This window comes from Lotus japonicus, chromosome 1 (assembly GCF_012489685.1).
Source record: "Lotus japonicus ecotype B-129 chromosome 1, LjGifu_v1.2".
NCBI lineage: Eukaryota > Viridiplantae > Streptophyta > Magnoliopsida > Fabales > Fabaceae > Lotus > Lotus japonicus.
Window position 1 is genome coordinate 79,161,609 of NC_080041.1, and position 24,964 is coordinate 79,186,572.

A 24,964-nucleotide genomic window follows, 5' to 3' on the forward strand; every position below is an offset into this window, starting at 1 on the left:
AAAAACACACAAACATGATGCAAGGACAAAAGCATTACCTAGAAATTCAGACTCAGCAAAAATTATGTTTGTTTCATGGTAGTCTTCACAATTAACTCCTTCATTGCAATGGTTTGTTGCGGGATTAGCTCTCAGCCCTACCAAGTATATACACACAAAGGATATTTAAGCTGGCAATAATGCAAACTAATTTTGAAATATCTACTTCAAAGATTAAAAATGATTTGTCATTCCTAAGTTCATATTCTCATGAGTTATTGATCAAGCCAACTGATTTTCAAAAATGTATGGATGAGTTAGACAATGGCATCTGTTACAGAACCATTCATCAAGCAAATTTCAATGTTCTCATGAGTTATGTACATTGCTAAGTCTTTGGTATCTCTGTGGATTTATCACATTGGTTAAATATTTGGACACTAAATAATAGTTTTCAACTTTGATGCGTTTCTATTTGCATGAGGTATCTCTCCACTCCATGTGAAGATTCATCAAATTTATTGTTGTAAATAACTACAGTTATCTAGATGAGCCACCAGCTGAATGAGATTATGGCAAAGGAAACATATTCATGAATTTCTAGCTTGGTATTACCATATCTTGACCTGGGTAACAAAAGGGGTGGTATATGTGAAGCTGGCCTTGAGCATGAGTGCTGTTAAATAGCTCTTTTGTAGTGGATTCTGGGGGTTATCTAACACCAATGATACATACATAAAGTGATGATTTAGCCTTGCACTATTGAGAGAAAAGGAAAAGAATCTAGAGCAAGGGAATAGGCAGAAGAACTTCTAAGATCAAATGTCCTACATCAAAGTGAAGAGTAAACCTCCCAATAGTAAACATGATATCCAGGCTTACTTTTGTGTAGGTATGAATGAGCTTTATTTCACATATGTATTTAAAGGTTGTAGAGAATGATCAGAGGTGATTTTGAATACAAAAGGAGAAAAGTGATGTCACATTGATGAGGAGGTAACCGATTTGAGATAGGGAGATGGCAAAGTGTGATCCTATGGGTTTATCAGGTGAGCATGTGCTATACCTATGATTAAAAATAAAAGAATCTCTAGTTTAAAATTAACAAAACTATCAATAGAAGAGTTAAGATATGGTGTGGATGCTGCAGATATGCAGAATTTGTGGATAAAGTCATACCTAATTAGCTATTCTAATTAATGTATGGTGTGGATGCTGCAGATCAATTCACATAAAACCCAATAAACATGTAATCTAAAATTATGTAGTTAACATACTTTGGCTAAAGAACAGAAAATCTACTGAATTAGGAAACAAATAATGGACAAATTGTTACAGCATTTGAAATACCTGAGTAAGTATTGGAGCTTGATTGTTGATCGGGCAGCTGCCAAGGTAACACTACAAAATAAATAACCATACTATTTAATTAGTAAAAGGAAAGTTGGACATATAGTTAATATGTTGCAGCTATTAAGGATACTAAAACTTACTAAAATCAGTTCTTTTGCGCGATCGTCGGGGAGTGGGATTAGATGTTGGTTGCTTGCGTTTGCCCTTACTTCTAACCTGACCTGAAAATTTGATTGTTTTGCCATGGATTATTTTCAGATTACTTCTATCTTGGGGGGGCATTATAGATGAAGATGTAAAACCTGTGATCTGGTTGGATGATGTGCTCAACTGATGAAGATGTAAGTTCATTGTATCTGTGATTAATCATAAGAAGGAAATTATATTAGACTACATCATTAATCATGATACATTCACAATAATGATGATGATATATTGTCCATTTATCAGAAGAAATCAGAATCAAAATATGATGAGAGGATATTGATGAATGAATATGGAGATAGGATAAATTGTATCTCTTGATTGAACATGTTGATAACATAAGGCCGTTGATGATATGGAATGATATGCATTTTACAACAGACATTGCCAACACACATTAATTAAGTATTTTGCAGGAGGTTTGCAGTGATCTTTAAATAGCAGGCAAAGATCTTGAAAAATAGATAGCTACTTCTACTCTAAACACCACTCCATATTTTAATTTACAAAGAACGTTACTAACAAACTCTGCTTCAGACTCACTAAAATCAACAACTTACTCCTACCAGTTGCCTGATTTCTTTTCTGTTGATTAATATCTTAAAGCAAATAGACATTGATGAAGATTGGATGTGATGTGAATCATTGATAACATCATTCATCCATGCATGTGTAAATTTACTTAGTAAAAGGGGGAAAACAAAACTGCAACCATGATTCCTTAAAGTAGATAAGGATGATTAAATTAGAACTGAAATATATCAGTTCAAGAACAAAAATCTATAATTTGGGTTAGGCTCACCATTCAGGGTGGGTTTCATTTTGCTGGACGTGGGCAACTCCTACTGATTCTAGATTAAAGTAGTATCAGTTGTATTGCATGAAAAATCCGCACAAAATTAAGAAGGTGATTGTTTGGTTATGGTGAAGATGAGTACAAAGTATTAGACTTATATACAATTCAGATGGTGGAAGCATACCTCTTACCATATCTTCTCCAAATCTATAGCTGCTGCACATCTACTGATACTATGATTAGGAAGCTATATTGGGTGTATCATCTATCAAGCTATCATATAGCATGAGAGAGAATCCATATAGGACAAAAAACAGTTGTTTATGAGCAAATGCTAAATATGATTTATCTTTAAATATTAGATATGGATAGCAAAAAACGGATGTTTTGAGCTATGATGAAACAAATCAGAAACCAACATTTGTGCAATTGTTAGTATATGAGTATAATTCTTATAGTAACATATATGAAGAAAAATAGAATTCAAACTTTGTCAGTATCTTCAATCTTCTTTCAGCCATGTTGGTTTTCAATTATCTAGAGCTACTAAACCAATTTAGTCTGGAAAAGAACTTCTAATGACTCAATTTTCATTTTTAAATAATCTAACATCAGACTCAAATATGGAACATTACAGCACTGTCCTCAATTAATAACAATTTCCCTCCCTTTAATCTGATAAAAATTCAAAGTTGGAGAAAATCTTAATATTAGATTATTCTTAAGATTCACTCCTTTTATATTTTTACTGTGATTCAAGTGTTACATTCTGCCATTGTAGTATGGAACTCGTGTCATATGATACTTGGTGGTGTTTGTCAATTCACACAATTAGTGTTAATCTAATTAAGAGGGAAATAAGGAGTAAGTGGGAAATATATTCTTTTTAACTTTACAGTAGGATCACAACAACCATAAAAGTGCACTGCACTTTTAACCATCTTCATATAGATCATTCAATGGAGGAAGCAAATTAACAGGGAATGTAATAAAGAGAAAAGAGACTTAGAAAAAATAAGGAATATGGATAGCTAAGAAAACAAAGACCTGTCAATATATTCATGAAGAGTAGAGGTTACATAGTTGATTGGGACAGTAGCAACAAACACATGTGATACATACATATCACCCATGCAATACATGTGATGCTTGCAGGTAGGTGATAACATAATATCACACACTCAAAAGATTGCTTTGTGGAAATTTAAAGACATAACAGAAACTAACAACAATCTTCACTACTTGAAGACATCATCCTAAATTACAGAGAGACCTAGATTACATACTACATAGTCAATTTAGAAGGACAGCAACAAACACATGTGATACATACATATCACCCATGCATGATATATATCATGCAATTAGATGATAAAATAATATCACACGTTCAAAAGATTGCTTCCTGGAATTTGAAATAGATGACATGATATAACAGCACTCTTCCCTAATGGAAGACAACATACCTAATAGAAGACATAAAATACTACAAAGGGCACCACTCTCATTAAGGCTGGAACAAATGGTCTTCAGTCCCAATTCCATTGATCTCAATCCATCCATCAAGACCAAGCATAGCATCATCATCACAACAGATGTCAACTGAGTTCTGTCCGGATACACCCAAATTCATAATTTCATCAATAATTGCAGTTTTATACAGACTATCAAAGTTCTCAGGTTGTTGAAAAACATCAAGTGATGCTGCATTACTTCCACCAATCCCTGGAATGGAAGACTCAGCCTCTGACTTTTCAATAAATTCAAATCCAGCTGCTAAATCATCAGTCACTGAGTCACTGTTCAATCCAACCTTTGCATAATTTGTACTTGAATTGGATGCAACTCCAGCAGCATATTTGGGTGTATGGTTCTCATGTTCATAAAAAACTTCAGCTCCTAACTCATTTAACAGCCCCTTCCCTTTTTCTTTTGCATTCCTTTCCTTGATTATATGAGCTAGTTCCTTAGCAGCCCTTTCAGCATCAGTACAATTTTTCATTTCTTCAACCACTTGTGAAACCCAATGATCTGCACTGTAATTCGTGTCAGACATATGTTCTTGAACACTGATATTGTTAGCAGCTACTACACCATCATGAGAGACAGAATGCTTCTTCAGATACTGCATACTGTCCTTGCATCCATGAGTTACTTCATCATTCCCATCATCCATGTCAAGAATCAGCTTCCTCTTGATTGGTGGTTTTACAATTGCATAATCTCTCCTGCCCTCAGTAGCAGATGAATTTACTGAACTATTTATCACATTCTCTTGGTTCTTAGGTGTTGGATCAATCACAGAGAACTTTGGTTTGAATATGGACTGTACAAAAATCAGAAATAATTAGTGCAGGTTCATTACTTATGTCTAATGTATACAGTAGTAGTGCAGAATTAAGAATAAGAGCTGCAAAGTTAATTTAATTTTCAATACCTTCTTGGGGGTAACAACCAGCTGCAAGTTGTGGAACTCATCAATGAGTTGATGATCTTCACATATTCTCATTACATCAAAACATTCACCCCCATTGAATTGATATGAACAATCATTTCTGACTTGGAATAACACCTCCCTACCAACAATTTTTTCTTCAAGTACAGCTGGGTAGTCCTCCTCAAATGGGTCCTCCATTGATTGCTGTAATTGATATCATTAAATCTTTGGCATACAGATATATTAGACTTCATGATGGAATGAGATAATCTAATTTTATATGAATACCTGCATATTCAGAATCAAATCCTCGCATGATAAATTCATAAAATGTCTAGTCTCAGAGTCATGCAGCACAAATATGGAACTGGGATAGCCATCAAAGACCTCAAGTTTCAGCCGGTACCTAAACAGATTGTAATCTCATTGATTAGTAAATATCCTTATGGTTGTTTTAATCATATAGATAAACTTGCAGTAATTAATTTTATGAATAAATCCATGCCTTCTTTGCATATTTCCTACAATTCTGCCACATTTCAAGCATTCAAATCTACCACCTAATCCAAGAAGTTCAGCATAGCATCGGCAGGAGGGATAAGACCAATGACCATCTCTGATCAAACCAACAATTCCAGCGTGAACAACGAATATTCCATCCTGTTTATACATGGTGAATTTAGATGTTAGATATCATGGTATCAGAAAAAGGATAGATGTAAGAAAACTAATCTTAGTCCAAACCTCAGTGGTCTCTATGAGTTGGGTGATTGTTTTCCTAGGGTAAAGACTAAGCATCTCATCTCTGATATGAGACTGATCTTCATTGGGCCAAATATATTCAACTGGTTCAGCTTGCCTTACACCCATAGCCTCTAGTCTGAAATTTTCATAAATAGTTAGACCATGTCAATAAGATAAATGTATAATGTTTACAGGTTTATACCTATCAACCAAATCCAGAGCACCATCAAAAGTTGGATTCACAAAAAGCCTGGACACAGGTGCCATTGAAAACACATATAACTTATCTGCAAAACATGAATAGTGTTAGTGATACAAATTAAGAACCCAGTTTATAATGAAAACAGTTAGATCAGTAGTGGAAGTAGAAAATATGGAATAACCTTGTTCTATCTTAACTCTCACAAGTTGGAGTGCCAGTATAGGCCTTCGTGTCCAGTTAGAGCAAAGGAAGTTGCTCAAAAACTCAGCATGATCACCTATTATAACAACCCTTATAGAACCCCTGTACAACAGAATACTCATCATAAAAAAGCTGAATCTTAAATAAGTTTGAAGATGGTATTATAGGTTTTGTTCCTGACTTTGTGTCTTGTAGATCAACAGCAATCATTTTCTGCAAAACAGCATCCCTTATCCAAATCCTCTCAGCTGAAGCAGCAGTCAACATCCCCATAATATCTGCAGAGATACACACCATTACTAACTGAACTATAATGCATACTGCTAAGTTATTGTTTTTTGAGTAACAGTGCAGGTGTCTAGAGGTCTTATGCAGATTAAATCTGGTAGCACCATTAAAATGCAACAAATTTTTCCTTAAAAAATGTAATTTACCTATTAAAGGTTGAGTGGGATTCCTGACACGTTGGATTTGTCTTGTGTCAAGAAAAGACAAACCATCCAGAGAGATTCTCTTGTCTTCAGTAAGAATAAACATGGTGGAACTGCTGAATAGCAACCTCAGTTTCTGACCCATAAAGTGATAGGTACCATCATTCCAAATCACCTTGAATCCATGTATTATGTATGCACAACCCTCTGTAACAACCTGGTTTAGTGAATGATTCTTGCAGACAACTCCATGCATTTTGTCCCCCTACATTAAACATCACACCAGCAGAATAAGCATCATATTTAAGTTGTGTACATAAAAAGGAAACAGAATAACAACTTAATAACAACAGCATATTCTGGAAAATAACATAACAGCACAATAAACAACATAGTTTGTCTTTAAATATGAAGGTTTATTATATGGCTGTTATTACTCTTACTTTAATATCTTGGAGTATCATCTCCATAGAGTAAAAGTTCATTGAACTCAGTTCTTGAGAAGGTTCCCACAATCTAATCACACGTGCCTTAATTCTCCATGGCTTATCTTGCCTGCAAAATTCCCTAACACTATCACATGCATCAAGGAGAAGAGGCATAGTTTATGCAACTGAATAAAACCAAACAGTAATAGAGGGTGTCTTGGCTAAGCAACACTGAACTATATATAACAGAGAAAAATTAGTTTTTTATTCAAAAACTGTACTATGGGTTAGCATAAGAATTTTGATTAAAAAAAATGAGAGGAGGAAGTACAACAAATCCAGAGAGGAGATTTACCTGCTGTAAAATCCCTAAATTGGGGCTACTTGTGATACTGATTTGATACTCAGCCCTAAAAGTAATAAAACAATAACCCCTTCTAGTTGAGGAGATGGTTTCACGTTGGACTAAGCCATCTAACTAAGCAAACTAAACCAGATAGGACTTCAATCATGGATGAACTAAAGTTAGTTGGGGAACTAACACTGACTGAAGGAGCTGCACTTTTCTACACTGTACAGTATGGTCACTCTGCCATGGATGCAAAAGCAACAACAAACCATCAACTCAGTTATCATCATCTTCACCTAATCGTGAGATATGTTCGACTGGAATTTTGATGTATCTCGTTCAGTTGCATAAGGATTAAAATGATGCTAGATTGGATGCAAAATTTGCTTGGAGCATAGCTTCAGAACACGTATCTGCCATGAGTCAAGGAGTTCCTCTACTGTATTGTAAACGTGTCTTCAAATACCAAAAAATCATCTGCTTAGTGCTCATTAGAATTTTATGATTTTTTAACTCCACTCCAAAAGTCTATCAATTATATAATTTTACAACCATATCAATATGTAATTGGTAACAGAATTATTCAGTTTAAAACACTTGTCTATAACAAATTAATATATTCCTGCTTCTATTGTTTAAAAAAAAAACAGTAACAACCTATACTTATTCGGTGATTGATTAAAAAATTGTTCACACAATGTTTGATTTGAAAATCAAGTGCAAAAGGAATGATTTGATTCAAAAATTGTAATTCATAACAAATTTATCCAGTTTAAATTATTTACCTATAGCAAATTAAAAGATTTCTAAACATATTATTTAAAAAAATATAACAATAAAAACAATGATTTGTTGGGTTAGTAGATAACTACGTAATCACCAAAAATTTGATTTCAAAATATAGTACAATGAGCATTTTGAATTGCCATGTTTTCAATTAGATTAAGATATCCAATAGAGTGCCATTGCATTTTGAATTGCCATGTTTTCAATTAGATTAAGATATCCAATGGTGGTATTATTTGCTAATTGTGTAAGTATTATAGAATACATGTGATTTATTATTAGTTTAGAAAATTTGTGTGCTTTGTTTGTCTCAATTTTGGGGCTCAGATTAATTTTGTGTCCTGCTAATGGATATCAGCTTAGCTCACTTTGTTAACACCTAGTCTCTTTGGATTAGTGATGAGCCATCATGCATGTCTTAATCCAGTATGTGGATTAACAAATATTGAATTAGTACACATATGTATTATTTAGTCTATATGATGAATAAAATGACATGATGATGAATCTTGCATTTCTTCCCTTTCTATGTCCCATACATTTACTCACATTGGCAAAGTTACATTCTTAGTGAATCTTATAATCTATGACGATTATAATTGAAGATTGATATCTTTGATCCATGATGTACATATATTCCTCATAAGCTGTATACTACATGCTTAAATAAGATAATAGAAAAGGCAAAGGCAGGAAAAAACTGAACAACATCATCTTTTATAACACAATGCTTACATCCATTAAACCCATTGAATACATGCAGCAATAGTTTCATTCTAAGGCACATGGAGTACACATTCTACCTACTGGAGATAGCTTAGTAGACACTAATACATATAATGGAGCTAGTTAGCACACGCTCCTAGACATAACTGAGTAAACACATCTCAGTTTTTAGTAAACATACACTACACAAAATACACTACACAAATTACAGTAGTACCTAAAGACCTTCACCACAATGCAGTTCACTAACATAAAAGGAAAGAAACAAACAAACGAACAATGTGATACATTGGTAAGAATGTAACATCATTGAAACAACCAACTGCATTATTTAAACCCCAGCAAGTCGAGGCAAAGTTCTACCATTCATGACTACTCCTTCTCTATTTTCACACACTTCATCTTTAGTTTCTTGGCAGGTTTGGGGCAGGAAGCACCACCATCATCGGCTTCAACAAAGGATGGAGAAGCAAAACTCCCTAAAGGAGATATGTCCTCAAGTGACTTCACAGCAGCATCAATCTCAGATTTGTTTCCAGAATAGATTCCACCCATACCAGGAGAAGTGTTGCTACTTTCTCCATCTTCCAAATTGGGGAACTTGGACACCTTGATTGACTGTACATATACATAATAAAAAGAATAAGTTAAGCACTCAAATAGACAGCCCAAGGACAGTTTATCATCTGGAATCGTACCCTTTGGGGAGTGTTAACTTTGTCAGCATCCTTGAACAGATCAATCACATTCTGATCAGCACATACTTTCTTAACCTTGTAGGAATCATCATACTTAGCACCATGATCAGCTGATTTCTCAATTTTGAAGAGGAACTCTTTCCCAATCAGTGTCTTCAGGACTTGAGGCAACTCAGAATTACTTTTTACCTGGAGTAAATAAATAGTATTATAAAATAACTTCAACCATCAAATACTTGCAAATTGGAATAGAATCAATACCTTTGAACCAATAACTAACTCCTTGCATGTTTTCATGAGCACATTCTGGCAGTCAGTGTCAAACATGACAAAACTTGCATCCTCTTCTCCATCAGACACCTCTACCTTGACCCTAAAACTGAATCAAATTCACTGCATTAGTAAGTGGTAAAATAGTAACAACTAACTAATCACATGACTATACAAAAATAGCTAACTAACCGTGGAGTAACTTCAAGCACATTGCTGTCACATCCAGGGCAATAGTATGTGCCATCTTCAACAGACACAGAACGGTGGCAGCGACATGCTGAATACCACCATTTCTCACCATCAACCAGTCCAGCAATCTTAGCATACACCACAAACACCCCAGCCTAATATTTCACAACAGGTCAGATCACTTTTTTCTGGTCGAGTTTATAATGCATTCAGGAAACATACCTCAGCAGTTTCATGCACTTCTTGGATTTTTTTCCTAGGGAACAATGTAAGAAATTCTTCTTCAATTGTTAAGACGCGCACATCATCCTCAATCTCAGTGAGGGGAAGATCAGGATCAATCCCATGGAGAGCAATGCTTATATGTGCCAAAAAATATAAATATTATAAATCAAAGAATCAAATTCAAGAGTGAGTACAGAAAATGAAAAGGATTTAATAGTGCACACACCTGTTGCGGAAATCAACAACCTCTGGAATTTCATGATTCCACATAATCCTTGTAGCATGCATAACATTCTGAATCACAACATTTCCTACAAACAAAATTTTTATTAGAATTCAAACAGTTTTAGTGCAAATGATGTCAAGTAGCATAGAATGTAAATATCTCACACAAATAACCTTTGAAAGTCTTGATCTTAGCAAACTGGATAACAACCACCGGCATAGCTTGTCCATTCTCTCGAACATGATGAGTAATAACATCAACATAGCTTCCAAAAAAGGTACATTGGACACTTCCCCTAATTAAATCAACACAACCAAGTATTAAAAAGTATTTGGATAAAAGACTGTGTGGGGAATCATTGGTGCAAGCATGAGTACACCATACCTATGATCAGTCAGCTGGAGCTCAATCATCCTTGTAATATTTGCACCTTTGGTATATTGTTTCTCACGGGAAACTGCAGTAACCAATCCTATCACATCTGTTTTAACAAATATGCAGCAAATTAAAATTAAGGCCTGAAAATGGGCAGCTAACTTACTCAAACAATAAGATAGAAACTATGAAATTACCCACCAATGAGATGTTCAGATTCACCCATGGTGTCAGAAATTTCAGCTGAGTTCATAAAGGCAAATCCATACAAAGGAATGAGATTGGATTCTTCAGGCACTATCTTTGTCCTGCTATTAAAGATGATCTTGAATTCATGTCGAGCAGCCTTGTAAACTCCAAGATTAGGAACCACAGCAAAATAGGTTATCCTGTATATGTTTCCTTCAACAATCTCACCAAACAACTTCTTTATGAGCGATTTCCTGATAGTGGCCTCAATTCTCTGGCCCTGTAAATAAGAAACAGTCATCTACAGTTGCCAATAACTGAAAAACTCATTCTTTAATACATAACAGTATAAAATCAAAACCAAAAATAGTGATAGCCACACATCATAGTATACACCATCAGCTAATTGGCATTATAAACAACAAAATACTACTGAAAACACAATTAAACACTAAAGATTAAGCAATATACAGCTTTGACATAGATGCAATTCATACAGATTAAGACATGAACCGAATAAGACCATACCTCAGCATCAATTAACACCATCTGGACAGCAAAGGGCTTCCCTGGCTCAGAAATTGGGCACATCTCCCACATCCTAACAACACGGACCTTGATCCTCCATGATTCTCTTCCATTACAAAGGCTGGCAACAGAATTCAAGTTTGAAGCCAACGACGCCATGACACAAAAACCTCAATCAAAGATCGGAGTTTCGAGAAGACTTTCGGATGGATTACTCGATGACTCAAGCGGTGCCAATGGCTGGTCACCGTTTGGGTTTTTATAGCTGCCATGGTAGGAGATGATAGAGAAGGAAGATGAGAGAGGGGGGTAAATGGGGAAGAGGGGAAAATTGCAGCAGATGATTTGCAATCTGCAGAGAAGATATTGCCTACCTTGGAGGTACGACTCGGATCTCTACACAGGACACGGAAACCCCGCTCCAAGACCCGACCCTTGACCCGGCCCTTGCAGATTTCTTTTGATGAACAGTGCTGAAAACCCTCTAGCTTTAGTTAGTTATAGATACCTAAAGCAACAAAGATCAACATGAGAATTTCAAATTCACTTCCATAATATCTAACTGCAAACATAGTGCAGCTAATGAAAATGATAACTACTTCCTACCTTTGTAGGGACTAAGCCAACAAACTATAGTGTGCACAACAAGAGATTATGTATTGTTATGGTGAGCTAAAATATTCAACATGGACGTGCTTTAATCTGTAGGAACTTAAATTATGTATTGTTTGGGTTCACGTACTTAATATCTGACTCTAGAACCTATCAAAAGCAACAACAAGAGGGTATGTAAGATAGTGTTTTACAACCACTATATTAAGAGTCAAGTCTACCCATCAAATTAATTAGTATATAAGTGACTCAAGAAATTAATCACCAAGTAAACCAATTTAGTCGTAAAGCTAAAAGGTTAAAGCAAGAGGCATGATCAACCATTCATCATCCACTGCATTATGGTGTTACAACTTATTATTGAGTTAACTTAACCGTCCAACAATACCACTTTGAAAGATAGCTCAGTGGAAATAAGTAAAACATAATAACAAACAAGTTGATCAAAAAAATTACCTTGGTGATCTCGACAAGCTGATCAACTCCACTGTCACCAGGGAACAAAGGCTAGAAAAATGAAAAACACAAATTTTACAATCACATATACTGAATCACAAACTCATAGGAGCCCACATCATCAGCAACCAATTTGTCCAAGCATAAGCTCAGCCAATACACAACCTATAGATCAAATGTCAATAGTTGTAGTTAATTCAATTGCTACAATATACTTGGTTCGCCTTTTACTTGTCAAACTCAAAGGGCATACAGAACGAGGTAAAGTCAATCGCCAAAACTAAAGTTTCAATAAAAATGGTTGCAGGAAGAAAAGACAACAAAATGGTCAAGAAACCATAATAGTACATTTAGCATGGTTTAATTTGCAATCATGCCAATGGATGAGTGGATTGTTCTTTGTTTGATCCATAGGGTGAGAATTGTGGAATATTTTAAATAACTTTTGGATAATCTTTTATTTTAAAATGTAAGGACCGTTGGATATATATCAATGACCAAAATCACTGAGGATTCAGTCTATATTAGCCTGGAATAGAAACAATATATATTAACATGGTTTGTGTATCATTTTGTGTATCGATAGAAAGTTGTCACAAAAGTGAAGTGTCTACTAGTTGTTGACACTGTATATATGTTTGTGTATTATTTATGTTTCATATTAGAACCCCATTTGATTCTTACAAAAAATACATATATTAAGCTTAATGAAAATCCGATAAAACATGATTTCTAGCAGTTTAAAACTGCTAGAAACGTATGTGTAGTTGGTAGTTTGTACTATAGAATGTAGAGTAGTCTATCTATCCTTTAATAACAAAACAATGATCTACAAACCATGTACAATGTCGACCACTAGTAGAAAAGATGAGGAATAAAGGATGATGGACACAATATGAAGATGGAAAAGAAAGATGGGATGGAGGATGAGCCAATGAAATTCAGAATATCTGAAGCAACCCTTTCAACCATCGAGGCACACATTCGTAGCTTCCTAGCCCATGGAGATAAATCTACCTGAGAACTTCTATCCAAATACAAGCCTCAACATGAGGCACTAGCACTTGCTCTAATGCTGGATTTAACATTAACTAGAGACGAAGTTAGCCAGTTTCTTAAGCTGGTTTGCAAGACCCTTGCCAAGCGGAAGATGCCTCTTGGTCTCAAGTCTGTGTAAAGGTTGCTCAACAAGGCGTTGAGCCTAGGTAAGGTTTTTCTTTTTGTAATTCACTCGTTAATGTTTCATCTTTATTCCTGTGTTTATGTTGACTCTGGAGTTCTTGTAATCATGACACTGATTCATTCTGTGATTCATGTAGTTCTTATGGCACTGCCGACACCAATGGGCAGCCCAATCTCGACGGACGGTTCTCAAAGGTACTTCCTTTTTTTCTTCCTTCCCTCTTCATTCAACTGCATGGAGCTACTTTGTTTGGAAGAAGCAGAGCTGAGGCGATCTTACTCTCTTTTCAGCTTTGGGGGATGTGTTTTTGGTATGATGTTTGTTTCCTGTGATGGGTGGAGAGGCTTTTGTTTATTTTGGTTATTCTGGAATCAAAAGTTTTACTATTTAATTTTACTCTTAGGGTTCTCAGTTTTGTATTTTTCACTGTATGAGGTTGTTTGTGATTACTTTAGGGCATTTCATAAGATTTAATTACCTAACATTTCTTGATTTTTACTTAGTTTGTGAAAACATTCACTTTTACTTTATTTCTCCTTATATCTTTATCTTTATTCTCCAGATATACTCATGCCAATTTGGTGTGTGTGGAAGAGGATCCCCTGGCCGGGTTAGTTACCGTTTGTTGTTTTGATACCTTAAAAAATGGGGAAAGGTTTACATGTTTTTTACACTTGCATTATATCAAATGCATTAACTCTTCATTTAATACATTTTTATTTATTACGTAGGAGAAATTTAGACAACCCATTTATATGAATATTTATAGGAGGATATAACATTATTATTTATTGCTCTACACTAAAAGAATTTAAGATAGTAATATTTGACCAATAAGATGTACCTTTAGTACATAGTTGAGTTTCTTAAGCATGGAAGTCAAGTTTGTGAACTGCCTTATGAAACAAACAAAAAATTTATACTGGGAGGTTTTTAACGTTAGTTGGAAAGAAACTGGTAAAAAGAACCTCAAATAGAACATAACAGTAACACTCAACACAACGCAGCTCACACGTTGAAATGGTAATAACAAGTTGCAGAAACAGCCAAAACACACTCGAATTTTGTAGCATCATCGTGTATCACGTACGTATTGTACCAACTCAATTATCATAACCTTATCATTACTTTTCTCAAACTGACATTGATATCATGTAAAATCCAAACTGACACTGACCTCTCGACTTTCTCGTCGTTGCCCCATTCATCAACTTCCCCACGTTGCATCCACGCAGATACACACATTGCATAGGGACCCTCTTCACCGTTTTGTCATCTTACAAATAAGTTACCCTTTTCTTGTTTTTCATCACACTTAGATCAAACTCAAAGGGTTCTTCAATAATGGAGAGTAGTGTTGTGTTGTTGTGTTTGTGTTTATGGGTTTTACTCTTACTTGGGTGTTGTTTACATTCCTCAGAATCCAAGTACATAAGGTACAACACTACTTCAACCACTGTTCCTGGGAAGCTCAATGTTCACTTGGTTGCTCACACTCATGATGATGTTGGATGGTTGAAGACAGTTGATCAGTACTATGTTGGTTCCAACAACTCCATTCAGGTCATTCATCAAACACCTTATCTTCTCTCTAAATGTGTACTATCTCAAATTGAGCTGTAGATTCTGATTTTTTGGTTTCATTGCAGGGAGCGTGCGTTCAAAATGTGCTTGATTCCATTGTACCGGCGCTGTTGGCGGATAAGAATCGCAAATTCATTTATGTTGAACAGGCAAGTGTTGTTCTAATTCTTCATTGCCCATTTTCTATTGGACATGCAATTAGTATGTGATGAAGAACAAGGAACATGATTCAAGTCATAATATATTTTTTTTCTAATTTGGGAGCATCAATTGGTTGATGTTCTTTGCTTCTATTGCAGGCATTTTTCCAGCGTTGGTGGAGAGAACAAAGTGAGGCTGTCAAGGACACAGTCAAGAAGCTGGTCAACTCTGGTCAATTAGAGTTCATGTATTCATCTATCTCTTGTGCTTCATTAATATATAAGAGGCTATTCATATTTATAATCCTTAAGGCGTATAGTATATAAAACACAAGATAACCAAAGATGATAAACTAATATAGTAAATAAGAAAGTAAAAGATAATTCAAACAAATCATTAAGTCAATCATACTAAATATAGGCTAAATGGATCATGATCTACTCAATTGTAAAAAAACTTGACCAAGTCAATTTTTAGCATCTAACCATTGTGCTCAATTGAGTGGGAGGAAAGTGGACTCTTGAAAGATTTAAGACTTATCTACTTTCCCACCTAATCAATGAAGCACACTGTTAAACTACCAGAAGTAAAAAAGAAAAGTAGTTTTATTTTTCATTATTGAAAGTCATGGGAAATTGACCAATGATCATATTCTGTCTGGTTTCAAGTAGTACAGTGGCATTTGTCTTAACCTGAGATTTGGGATTGCAGCAATGGTGGTATGTGTATGCATGATGAAGCTGCTACGCATTACATTGACATGATTGATCAGACAACTCTTGGACATCGATTTATTAAAGAAGAATTTGGCATAACTCCAAGAATAGGATGGCAAATTGATCCATTTGGACACTCTGCAGTTCAGGCTTATTTGTTGGGAGCAGAGGTACCATTTTGGTTAAGCATTTACAAAATGTCAATTAAGAAATAGTTTTCAAGTTGATTTACCAGTAGAATCTCCATCTCTCTGTTTTCTTTTGCATGGCATTGCTACTTGTTTCTTGAGTACAACCTTGTTGGTGTAGGTTGGATTTGACTCTCTATTCTTTGCCCGGATTGACTACCAAGACAGAGCTAAGAGAAAAGGTGAAAAAACTCTTGAAGTTGTGTGGCAAGGCTCCAAGAGCCTTGGTTCTTCTGCACAGGTAAGTGATCCAAAGTGGTTTGTTAATGTTGATGCTGCATATAAAATAGGAACAATTTTTTGCTTCTGTTTGTTTCTCTTCCTCCTGCCCACAATGCTTTTACTTTTGGATCCTTATATTGCTTATTGATACAGATATTTTCTGGTGCGTTCCCTGAGAATTATGAGCCTCCCACCAGTAATTTCTACTATGAAGTAAATGACGATTCTGCAGTTGTTCAGGTGAAATCTAAGTCCAGTATTGCTGTAGGGCCAATTAGCTTTTGCTTGAAAATGCTTGTTAAGCAAACTTATGTTGTTTTTACTTGAAGGATGATGTAAATTTGTTTGATTACAATGTCCCTGACCGAGTAAATGAGTTTGTCTCAGCCGCAATATCACAGGTATAAAACTTCTCATATGTATGGTTGGTTCTATTACTGCAATTTGCTTTATTCAAAATGTAATTTTAAGATAAATATACCTGGATTTTTAAATAATTTTACCATATAAATTCAATGTGTCTGAAATTCTGGGAAAAGGAAATAGAAATATTCCAAATGATTCCTGGTTTTTATTTATGTTTGGTTATTAGTATCATTCAATTGAGTTAGAGCTTTGTTTTTTGCATATGGAAAATGATTTTGAGTCAACAACTCCGCTGTCTATCTCGTTTCAGGCCAATATTACACGCACAAATCATGTAATGTGGACAATGGGGACAGATTTCAAGTACCAATATGCCCATACCTGGTTTCGGCAAATGGACAAGCTTATGCACTACGTTAATCAAGTTACTTATCTTCAACTCTTTGCTTAATTCAAAAGTTTCTTTACTTAATTATTGCACTTTAGCTATCTAACATTCTTATCCTTGACCTGTTGAGTTTGACGGATCCAATCTAAGTTAGATATTCAGTTCTCATATAAGACATTTTGAAGGATACACTAGGCTACCTGATTTTCCCTAGTCCATCTAGTCATGAATTTTAATCGAGCTCAGCTTAATTTGTTAAGAGTGGTTTGACATGCTGATTGATTACCCCGCTAATGCTTTCTTAGGATGGTCGAGTTCATGCTCTATATTCAACCCCATCAATATATACTGATGCAAAACATGCTGCAAATGAGGCCTGGCCAATTAAGACTGATGATTTCTTTCCGTAAGTTCCAAATGCAAATCATGCAGTAAATGAGCTACCAACTCAAAATCATTTTCTGGAAGGAGCTGCAAATTTTAGCTTAAGCCTGCAACATGATTTTGAGGATCACATTTTGGTGGCTGCTTTGCCTACCCAAACAATCATTTCAAGTTTAGCTTCATTTTAACTTCCTTTCTGATTCTTTTAACTTGGTATTTCTTATTTGGACCATGCATTCATTAGGTATGCTGATCGTGTAAATGCCTACTGGACGGGGTATTTTACAAGCAGGCCAGCCCTCAAAGGTTATGTCAGATTTCTGAGTGGCTACTACTTGGTAAGCCTTGTAACTGTTGTGAGGTGAAGTAATTACGTATTTGGTTTGAGAAACTCTGATAGGCTTAAGGGGTTTTCTGAGCTCCTCTTTTTTATTTCAAATCTGTGATTAAGAGCACTGTAATTTATTCAACCTGGCATTCCACTGGATATTTTGTAATGTTTTTAGAATTTCACAAAAATTCCACAACTTGCCTCTTATTGCCTTTCGATCCTGAAACAGGCAGCAAGACAGTTAGAGTATTTTAAAGGGAAGAGTGCCTTAGGTCCTAAAACGGACTCTTTGGCTGATGCTTTGTCTCTTGCTCAACACCATGATGCAGTATCTGGTACATCAAAGCAGCATGTGGCTAATGATTATGCAAAACGACTTTCAATAGGTTACACTGAGGTGATACATATTTATTCATGTTCTTTTTCAACTTATTGTCTTGAATATAACCTCAAAGTGTTTTTCATTGTAATTTTAATGTATTATTCAGGCTGAGAAAGTTGTTGCAGCATCACTTGCTGGCTTGACAGAGGCAGCAACCAATACTGGTCGTAAGACTCCACAGATTAAATTTCAACAGGCAAGTATTGACGTCACTTTATTCAACAATTGTGACTCGTTCTGCTGTGCTTCCTTCGCTAGCCTATCCTTTTGATTATTAGTCTTCAAATAAAACCTTAAGGAATATGGCTGATCTTTTTGTGATGACCCTACTTTATCACATAATTCAATTTGTAGGATATGTTACATTCAGCCAGTAATATGTTTACCCGTAAAATTCATACTGATTTCTTTTCCTTTTGTTTATACAACCAAGAAGCTCATGGCCTTGTGTATGTTCATATGTGATAATGTCGCTTCTGATAAAGATAACCCAAAAGTTTAATGCAAGTAATTTCTAAACCTCCTTTCTAAAATTTAATCATTTATTTCACAAAGTTATCATTCTAGAAAATAGAATGTCTATAACTTGAGTTAGAGAGTGTAGAAGGATTTGGAGGACCTCCATGCATGCTTCACTGGGGCAGACGTGTATACTAGACTAAAGAAGTGATGTTGTGCAAAATATCTCCTTCCTTCTAGATATTTGTACTTTGTGTACAACAGAAACTTGGGCAGTAAACTATATCAATAATTTACATTTCAGAACCATAACACAGATATTATGCAAGTTCTACGATCTACAAGTAGTTTCTAGCAAACTATCCACTCCAGTCCAGATCAAATCAGTAGATAAAGTGAGCTGTATTTCTCTTGAAACCAATGGAAAAGCATATTGAGTTCAGAAGTCTTGATGCCTAGATTGAGTTATTACTGATTGGCTGTACCTTTTCATTATGTCCATTGATTTATATTAATATCCGTTTTCTTTCTTCCATCTTGTCATTACAGTGCCCACTTCTGAATGTAAGTTACTGTCCTGCATCAGAAGTTGGCTTCTCAGATGGGAAAGACCTGGTGAGGACATCTAATCTGTTGCTTATCAGAATTCAATAATCTTATCTATTAAGTTTTTCCTGATATATTGCTCTCTGTAGGTTGTTGTCATTTACAATCCCGTTGGATGGAAAAGAGAGGATATTATAAGGATTCCTGTGAGTTTCTTCTGTTACTCCCTCTTCATTTAAATACTCCGTTCTTATATTTTCTGGTAAAATTATGAACATTCTATGAGCTGTATGAACATTACCTGCTACTGCACAAACATTTCTTCAATATTTTGCTTTTATGTGCCTATGTATGCCTTCTAGGCGAAGCATTATGATGCATTTTTTCTGATGTTATGGAATCACTTCATATGTCAGCATTCAGCATGAATGAAGGGGGTTTCACACTAATTTTTTATATCATATTCCAAGGACAGAACGCTGCTATCTGAAATACTGCTTGTGTTTGACATAACTTGTCTATCATATTTGCCTCATAGGTTGTCAATGAAAATGTTGTTGTTCGGGATTCCAGTGGAAAAGAAGTTCAATCCCAGTTGCTGCCAATACTAGATGCTTTTCTTGGTTTAAAAAACTACCACACTGCCGCATACCTTGGAGTGTCTGCAACTGTAAATGCTAAATATTGGCTTGCTTTTTCAGCAACTGTTCCCCCACTTGGTTTCAGTACTTACTATGTATCCAATGCCAAAAAATCAGGTTAGTGCTGTCCAGTGATTCCCATCTTGAGCTGAGAGTTGTGCTATCAGTTATCATTCATTCAAATGCCTTGCTATGCTATTGCAGCTACTATTTCAGATAGACATACAGCATACAGGTCAGGTAATCAGAATGATACATTTGAAGTGGGCCCAGGAAACTTGAAACTAGTTTATTCTGGGATTCAAGGGAAACTTACTTATATCAACAACAGAAGCAAGGTATGTGAAATGACTGTTTATCTCCATCTAGAGCAAAAAAAAAAACTCTTATAAATTAGTGCTGCTAAAGATGTGATATGAGTCCTCGGTTTCTGTTCACAATTATAGGTTCAAGAATCTCTAGAGGAGGCGTACAAGTATTACTCCGGGTATGGAAATGATAGAACAGAAACTTCTCAGGTGATAATGGTTCTTCTATTCTTAGAATTTTGATTAGCTTTTCTCTTTCCCTAAGATACTTCTTTTTATCAGGATGGTAGATGGTTTGATTGTGATTACTTATACCAAGCTATTAATATGATTGGTCTAAATTTTTAAAGGCTTCTGGAGCATATATTTTTCGCCCCAATGGTTCATCATCTCCCATCAAACCCGACGTTGAGGTTAGGCTGTCTATGAAAACACTTGTGTTCAAATACCAATATTCAGTGGCAGCAAGAGATTAATGATTTTTTTTTTCTAAAAAAAACTTTCAGTCTCCTCTCACAGTTTTACGGGGACCAATTGTGCATGAAGTGCATCAGAAGATCAATTCATGGATATACCAGGTAGTATGGATTTTTTCCCCTTTTTGACAAAATATATTCTTGGTTCCTACACTTGATGTTACTTTTTCAATTGGTCCTTGTTATTTTCAATTGAGTCCCTGTACTTATCATTGTTTTCAACACGTTACGGTTGTAATACACTAACTAATACTGTCTTTTAGAGTTATATAGTGAAGTATAGGCGTAAAATTGATAACGACAGTCAGCTATATTTTAGAAAAATACAGCTAGAAATCTACTTTTAGATCCTACACCTGACAACCATTTTTAGTTTGATTCTTATACTTCACAATAACTTCATATCAATCTCACAATGTTATGATGACAACTAATGTTAAGGACAAAGTTCAGAATATACAGGGATTGAATTGATTTTTTCATTTATAAAAACCAAATAGAAACTAAGGTAACGCATAGGGACTAAAAATATTTTTTAATATATTTTTATCCTTCTGCCGGGTGGAGCTTGGAGACATCAAAAAGTAATATCTTCCATATTTAGAACCTCAGGTGATATAAATACTTCAAGGTTAGACTACAACTTTCTTGATCTTTTCAAACATCTTGTCAATTATGCCACAGAAAGAAAAATAACACGAAATATAGCAACTAATAAAACTTTTGGAATCTGTTAGGATGTATGTGGTAGGTTTTTTCTATAACATCACTTACCAAGAGCTCCATATAGTTCAATATTTGACCATGACTTACTTGAACAGACCACAAGGCTGTACAAGGGGAAGGACCATGCTGAAGTTGAGTTTATTGTAAGTATTTTTATTTTCTTTTCTTTTCAAATTTCTCACTATTTTACGAATAATCATGACAATTGTTGTTGACGTAAGGTTGGACCTATACCCATTGATGATGGAGTTGGCAAAGAAATTGCAACTGAGATTAAAACAACACTGGCAAGCAGCAAAACCTTTTATACTGATTCCAATGGACGTGATTTCATTGAACGGGTACGTTAAACAGGTTGAGAAGTTGTTTTCTAGTCACACACTGCCACAGATATACTTAACATGATGAGTTTTTATCATAAATTAATGATACAAATCTTTACAGGTTCGAGACTATAGAAAAGACTGGGACTTGGAAGTAAATCAACCTGTTGCTGGAAATTATTACCCTGTATGTTACACTGCCCCATGTGTAATACAAGATGCTACATCTATACACAATGAAGTCAAAGTCCTTGAAGTTGTCCATTGATGAAATATAAATTTATTTTTCAGATCAACCTTGGGATATACCTGAAAGATAAAAGCAAAGAATTTTCTGTATTGGTAGATAGGTCTGTGGGGGGCTCCAGCATCCTAGATGGGCAAGTGGAGCTAATGGTTCACAGGTTTGTTATGCTTTTCAACTTCTTATGCTCATAGTGGATCATTTCATATTATACCAATCAAACTCAGTTTTTTGTTTTTGTTTTTTTACACCGTTATATAGGAGATTACTTCAGGATGATTCCAGAGGTGTTGCAGAGGCACTGAATGAAACGGTTTGCATCCAGAATAAGTGCACCGGGTTAACTGTAAGAAAATTTAAGTAGCCTGTTTTGGGTTGGCAAGGATAATAGTTTTGTCACATCTGGCTTATTCATCATGTACAATAAATTTTTCAGGTTCTAGGGAAGTACTATTTCAGAATCGATCCTGTAGGAGAGGGTGCTAGATGGCGTCGATCATTTGGTCAGGAGATATACTCACCGTTTCTTTTAGCCTTCACAGAGGTAGTTAAAAAATTCTTGTTATAAGTTTTTGGATTGCCCTATGAGCTGAACATATAACTTAATTTTGTTCATCTTTTATATTTTCTAGAGTGATGGTAACTGGGGAGATTCTCATGTCACCACGTTCTCTGGACTAGATCCCTCATACAGCTTACCAGATAATGTTGCAATTATAACCCTCGAGGTAGGCTGAGATGTCACTCACTACTGATTATACCTTTCGCTCTTTTAATGAAGAGAACCACAATCTCTTAGTGGAGTTATTTAATGGAGACTGTTGGAGATTTACATGATCTTCTTGAAGACTGTTGAAGTTAAGCCATCTTCTTGAACTCTGCAGGATCTTGGTGATGGAAAAGTTCTTCTTCGGCTAGCACACTTATATGAGGTATATTCTCTTTACCACCTATCTACTTGTTTATATTACGTCCTTGCCATTTTTCTCTTCAACTTATAATAATCCATTCAGAGTTAAAGGGGGGAGGTGCAATTCTTGTTTAGTTTGAAAATTATGTAAATGATGAAATCTGGCTTTATCAAGTTATATATAAAACATTCAGGTACTCAGAAATATGAGATGATTTAGTTCCTTTCTTCATTATTTACAAGAAGGCTGTTATCCCTCTGATTAAGCTACTGGGTTCTCTGAATATTTTCTTTCAGTAATGAGCTAATGATTTCTTTGAAGAAAATTAACTGATTTGTCCTTCTCATGCTCCGTTCCTTGTTTCAAATGTTTTTGAGCCTTGTTTTTTTACACACTGAATAATTTTTCTTGCTTAATGGAAGATTGGCGAGGACAAGCATCTCTCAGTTAAGGCAAGTGTAGAACTTAAGAAGGTGTTCCCTTATAAACAGGTAGAACAACATGACAACTGATAGCTAACTATTTCATATTCAGCTTATCTATTTCTGAGGCGTTTCATGTTTAATTTCATTTTATTCAGATACAAAAAATAACTGAGGCGAGCTTATCAGCTAACCAAGAAAGAGCAGAAATGGAGAGGAAGCGATTAGTCTGGCAAGTCAAAGGATCAACTCCAGAACCCCAAGTTTCAAGGGGAGGACCAGTTGATCCAGATAAGCTAGTTGCAGAACTTGCTCCCATGGAAATAAGGACCTTCATTATCAGTTTTAGGCACTAAAGAAGGTACATCAGAAGGGAATGGATCTTTTACCGTGAGATTTCATAGAGAAAATTGTGTTTTTCCATTATAAATTTTGATGAAATTTTACCTATTTAATAAATATGAAGACGTTAATGTAAAGTTTTTGCATCCTTGCAAGTTGCAAGCTCTTCTTCATTAGCAGTGAAGAATAGCAATCACGGCTAAGGGAGGTTTATGTATCATAGTTCTGTCTTTACATTCCTTTCTTGAGAAATCCTAATAAAGAGATCATGATGAGTTTCTATTAACACGACAAAGGCGGCATTTAAGATACTTGGAAGATCATCTGGTGCATAATCTGATGAAGCACTACTGCCAGGAACTTGGGAATTATACTTGTTGCTGACGAGGTACCGCATGAGGCTCAAGATGCCAGCTATCCTCAGGGATGCCATAACTTTCTATTCCAGTAACTCTGTAAGCTAGAATTCGATGAGAAAAACACAGCATATCTGTTTCAGAAATTGTACGCAACATATCCAATCCATCTTGTTGTTGCCTGCGGAAGAAGGTTAGAAAATCATATACCTCTTCAAGTTTGGCTACTTTTATCCCATTTTCTTCCGAGTAATCTGAAACAATTTCTACCATCCAACATTGACATTTTTCATAATCAGTATGCTCCCATTCCTTATTCCAATTCTTGTAAATTGCCCAAATCTCACCTTTCTCGGGATAAATCAGATAGTATGGCATACTTGTACCTACCTCATACTTCGCCAAATGGGAGAATTGCGACATGCTGAGGATAACATTACTGTTGCCATGTTTAAACATTCCACACGCAACCGGTAGATCTTCTCTCCATTTGTTCTCATATGTGAGAACAGGTTCTAAAGTTGTTACACTAATTAGACTTTCAGAGACAATCTTGTTTACCACAGCATATTGGCGAGGCATCAAATCCTTTCCACTATAAATTGCCCAAACTTGACCTGGGGAAAAATCATCTGCCTCAAAATTGCAGAATTCCTGCTTTGAACCTTCTTGATCTACTTCAGTACAATCCTCCAAACTACTCTGTTCAACATCAATGTTTGAGATGTCTCTGTCTCTGCATCTCTCTGAAGTGGAGGCAGAAGTATCATCCAAAATAATGACATCACTGTCAAGCCTAGAACCATGATTAAAATGCTTTTCGCTGTCTCGAAGCATGTTCAGTGCATTCTGGAGAACTTCCAGAGCTGATTCAGCTCCAGGAAACTCGTCTTTGACGCGGTTTATTGATGTGACAAG

General features: G+C 35.5%; 2 protein-coding genes across 2 annotated transcripts; one reads left to right on the forward strand and one right to left on the reverse strand.

Annotated features, from left to right (window-relative positions):
• Positions 1–8,817: 8,817 nt before the first annotated feature.
• On the reverse strand, positions 8,818–11,797 carry LOC130732083 (replication protein A 70 kDa DNA-binding subunit C-like). The gene is made up of 11 exons (XM_057584205.1): positions 11,714–11,797; positions 11,340–11,604; positions 10,824–11,091; positions 10,632–10,728; positions 10,421–10,542; positions 10,248–10,332; positions 10,019–10,154; positions 9,797–9,951; positions 9,596–9,713; positions 9,335–9,523; positions 8,818–9,254 (listed from the first exon to the last, which is right to left on the reverse strand). Exons 2-11 carry the CDS (start codon positions 11,496–11,498, stop codon positions 9,009–9,011), a joined length of 1,575 nt encoding a protein of 524 aa, XP_057440188.1. The 5' UTR covers positions 11,499–11,604; positions 11,714–11,797; the 3' UTR covers positions 8,818–9,008.
• Positions 11,798–13,809: 2,012 nt separating this feature from the next.
• Positions 13,810–23,838, forward strand: LOC130716842 (probable alpha-mannosidase At5g13980). The gene is made up of 31 exons (XM_057566859.1): positions 13,810–13,900; positions 14,153–14,200; positions 15,011–15,153; positions 15,240–15,323; positions 15,474–15,562; positions 16,027–16,201; positions 16,341–16,460; positions 16,595–16,681; positions 16,771–16,842; positions 17,118–17,231; positions 17,501–17,601; positions 17,824–17,917; positions 18,140–18,307; positions 18,399–18,488; positions 19,301–19,366; positions 19,447–19,503; positions 19,836–20,055; positions 20,143–20,276; positions 20,385–20,456; positions 20,597–20,659; positions 20,753–20,824; positions 21,544–21,591; positions 21,670–21,789; positions 21,893–21,958; positions 22,063–22,175; positions 22,277–22,361; positions 22,452–22,559; positions 22,648–22,743; positions 22,900–22,947; positions 23,349–23,417; positions 23,507–23,838. The coding sequence occupies exons 1-31, from the start codon at positions 13,825–13,827 to the stop codon at positions 23,702–23,704; spliced, it is 3,096 nt and encodes a 1,031-aa protein (XP_057422842.1). The 5' UTR covers positions 13,810–13,824; the 3' UTR covers positions 23,705–23,838.
• Positions 23,839–24,964: the final 1,126 nt, after the last annotated feature.